The sequence below is a fragment of the Epinephelus moara genome, chromosome 17 (genome assembly GCF_006386435.1).
Source record: "Epinephelus moara isolate mb chromosome 17, YSFRI_EMoa_1.0, whole genome shotgun sequence".
Taxonomy (NCBI): Eukaryota; Metazoa; Chordata; class Actinopteri; order Perciformes; family Serranidae; genus Epinephelus; species Epinephelus moara.
Genome location: NC_065522.1, coordinates 2,702,585 through 2,706,412, shown reverse-complemented (window position 1 = coordinate 2,706,412; position 3,828 = coordinate 2,702,585). Strand labels below are relative to the sequence as shown.

The 3,828-nt window shown below is 41.9% G+C and overlaps 1 protein-coding gene across 6 annotated transcripts in view; it reads right to left on the bottom strand.

Annotated features, from left to right (window-relative positions):
* camk2d1 (calcium/calmodulin-dependent protein kinase (CaM kinase) II delta 1) overlaps window positions 1-3,828 on the bottom strand; it is a 229,557-nt gene that overhangs the window by 96,089 nt on the left and 129,640 nt on the right. For all 6 annotated transcript variants that reach the window (XM_050066964.1, XM_050066965.1, XM_050066961.1 and 3 more), the window contains exon 4: window positions 3,098-3,152. In XM_050066964.1, the coding sequence (XP_049922921.1) occupies window positions 3,098-3,152 (55 nt within the window). The remainder of the gene's footprint in view (window positions 1-3,097; window positions 3,153-3,828) is intronic.

Sequence of the window (3,828 nt, the reverse complement as noted above, 5' to 3'; positions counted from 1 at the left end):
TTTGTCTGATCTGAAGGTTTATTCTGTGAACAGAAAACATGTTGTGTGACTGATGGTGAAGTTTAGTTGTCAGAAACTGAATACATTCATCATAAACTATACAGAGTCTACTGTACTATATTAATATTGGACGGTTTAATTATTGAAGTATTTAGCAACACAGAGACTTGTGGTCAGTGGGATGTGAGGATTCTTAAAATAACATCAGATGTGAAGCCCTGACTGTCATGATCCTCATCATGGCAGCCCTTCCTTCTCCCTTATGTGTGTGTGTTGTCATTCCCAGTCTGTATTATTCCTCCTGTGTCTCTCCCCCTGTCTGTTGTGTGTGTGTGCATGTGGGCGTGGTCTCCTTCCACAGGCAGCGCCAGGTGAATCCACTCCAGTAATCAACCTCTCCATAAAGCCTCTGGATTCCCTCCTATTCGTCGCCAGATCGTTTCATCAGTCTACGTGATAGTTTGCATCCTGGCTCCTCTGTGTTTTTGCCGTTGTGCCTTATTATTAGCTTGTGTAGCTAATGCCTCTGTGTTCCTTTCACCTCAACTCAGATTGCCGTGCTTGCCTCGTGATCTCGTGTGTGCTTCTTCCCTGCCTGCCTGTGGACCGGCCTGCCCGTCGCCTGCTCTCCTGTGTTTCCCTTCAGAGTGAGTACGCTCGAGAGACGGACACCACTGCGCCGTGCTGCAGCACCGCCATTACCACGTGGCAGACGCCACATCAAAGACACTCTCACTCTTCCCCTCATTGGTCACTTCACGAGCTACGTCTGGATCCTGGGACTACGCACCACCCCTCCCCCTTGCACTTGCCAGCACATTGAACATTAAAGACTTGTTATTCATTGTTTATCTGTTATCTGAGTCGTGCATTTGGGTCCAGGCTTTGAACAAATCATAACACTGACTGTATCTGACTGAGCCTTAATGAAAGCTGTTGTCTTGTATTTTTTTTCCTCTGAAAATATTAACCTTATAGTCAAACACAGTTTATTCAGCCTGTGTAGTTGAGGGGACAGGTCAAACTGATATGATGCTGATTTACAGGAAAATTCATATCAAATGGAGGATAAACCACGAACATAAATTACAGATCACCTGTAAAGCATTTTAATAAATTAATCTATCATAATTAAAACAACTGGAGACTGAAAACAAACTGATAGCCTATATGGGTCTGATCACTTTTTTAATGAATTGACATCATTCCATACAGGATATGTGTGTGTCTGTGACTTCCTGTACAGACTGAAGGCTGCTGGAAACTGTCGGGAAACTGTCCGACTTCACCGTAGCTTTTTGTCACCGCCCCCCGCTGTGGCCGCCTGCTCTTATCTACTTTTCAGGCGAGGCGCAGCTCATCTCGAACTAGCCTATTGTCTATGGTCTATGGATCAAGGCAAGCGCTTCTTCCTACGTGCTCAAAAACGTAGGTGCTGATTGGCCGAAGAGCAGTCCTGTGTATCTGCGCTCGATTGCTCTTCCTTCATCCTTAAACTACCCAGATGTCTGTCACAGTAAATTGAAATTGAAGTTTGAGAACTGAATTTGAATTGTGAGAACTGAATGTGAAGATATATAGAAATAAATTCAATTTCAAATTATACTATTCAGATTCAGTTTTTCAATGCAATGATTCAAGTTCAGAAATTCAAATTCAAATATAAATGATTCAATTTCAAATTATGGGATTCAAATTCAGTTTTTCAATGCAATTATTCAAGTTTAGAAATTCAAATTCAAATATAAATGATTCAAATTCAGTTTCTGGTGGCACATATTTCAGCCCATAGCCCCCCTCGCGGTGCCTGACCAAGGCAGCCCCCTCACTCTGACATCTCTCCACTTTGTGCATGTATAGGTCCTGTTTGTGCATGTGTGTCTTTCAGACCTGTGTGTTCATGACTAAAGAGTGAAACAATTGAATTTCCCCTCAGGGGGATTAATAAAGTACAGTATCTCACATAAGTGAGTACACCCCTCCCATTTTTGCAAATATTTCATTATATCTTTTCATGGGGCAACACTATAGAAATGACACTTTGATATAACTTAAAGTAGTCAGTGTACAGCTTGTATAGTAGTGTAGATTTACCTTCTTCTGAAAATTACTCAATACACATCCATCAACATCCAAAGAGCTGGCAACATAAGTGAGTACACCCCACAGTGAACATGTCCAAATTGTGCCTAAAGTGTCAATATTTTGTGTGCCAACCATTATTATCTAGCACTGCCTTAACCCTTTTGGGCATGGAATTCACCAGAGCTCACAGGTTGCTTCAGGAATCCTCTTCCACTCCTCCATGATGACATCATGGAGCAGATGGATGTGAAGACACCTTGCGCTCCTCCACCTTCAGCTTGAGGATGCGCGACAGGTGCACAGGTCAGTTTAGGGCTGGATACATACTTGGCCAGTCCATCACCTTCACCTTCAGCTTCCAATTAAATTAAAATAAAATTAAGAATGAGACAGACGAAAGGTCTTAGTGACCAAAATCTGATCAGTTCTCAAGTGACCAAGTAGACATCTGTGCCAAATTTGAAGAAATTCTCTTGAGTCGTTCATTATCATGTTCATTAGAATGAGACAGACCCAAGGTCACAGTGACTTTACATTTAACCACTAAAATCTGATTGTTCATCCTAAGGTTTAAGTGGACGCTTGTGCCAAAATTGAATGAAATTCTTGAATTCTTGAATGAATGAAAAAAGCTTTGTTGAGATATCTTGTTGGTGAGAATGGGATGCATGGACGGACCATCTGAAAACATAATGCTTCCGGTCACAGCTATCGCCCGCATAGAAGCATATAAAAATACTGAATAGTGAAAAAAGTTATCAACCTGTCCTGCTGTCTATCTTAGTTATTATTTGAAGGTGAATGGTGTGTATATGATCCTACATCCTGCACTGTGTGTCTTATCTCCCATGATCCCTCAGTGACAGGACATCTGACTGGCAGCTGTCAGGCTTCTCCTGAGCACTGAATGTGTGCTCCTGAGCGTTAGGCACATGTTCAACCATGTGGAGTGTCCTCTTGGTGTCTAAAATGTGAGTAAATGTGATATGCAAGACACAAATCCTGAACTTACAGGTCAAAGACCAGATAGTGGAATCCTTCCTCTGATATGCTGTCATGGAGCCGCACTGTTAGAAAGAGAAGAGGGAGGGGAGAAGACAGAGTTACTCAGTTATGTTGAATACTACTTCACAATACCAGGCACCCTGCCACATTGGCAGCAGTAGGTAACTGTGTGAAATATAAACACAGTGAAATGTTGTCATCACAGTGTGAAATGTGGATAAGAGTTTTAGACAGCACTGGTGATTGCACCTTTTCTCTCACACACATTATTTGGGTCCATTTTTGATGCAAAGCAGCTCTTACTATATAATGACGAAAACTCTGTGGGTGTGTCTGTGTGTCTGTTCCACGTTTTTCTCCTCACTGACTTGGTCAATCCATGTGAAATTTGGCACAGTGGTAGAGGGTAATGGAAGCAATATTACATCAACTGGCCAAAGGGGGGCGCTATAGCAACCGACTGAAATTGCAAACTTTGAATGGGCATATCTCATGCCCTGTATATCGTATCGTATCGTATCGTATCGTATGAAACTTTGCACAGAGACGCCTCTCCACACATTTGCCTCAAGAACCCATAACTTCCGGTTATATAGATTTTCCGCCATTTTGAATTTTTTGAAAAACACTTAAAATCGATATCTTCCTACAAAGTTTGACCGATCTGCATGAAACTCAGTGAACATAATCTAGGGACCAATATCTAAAGTTCCCTCTTGGCAAAAGTTGGAAAACTTA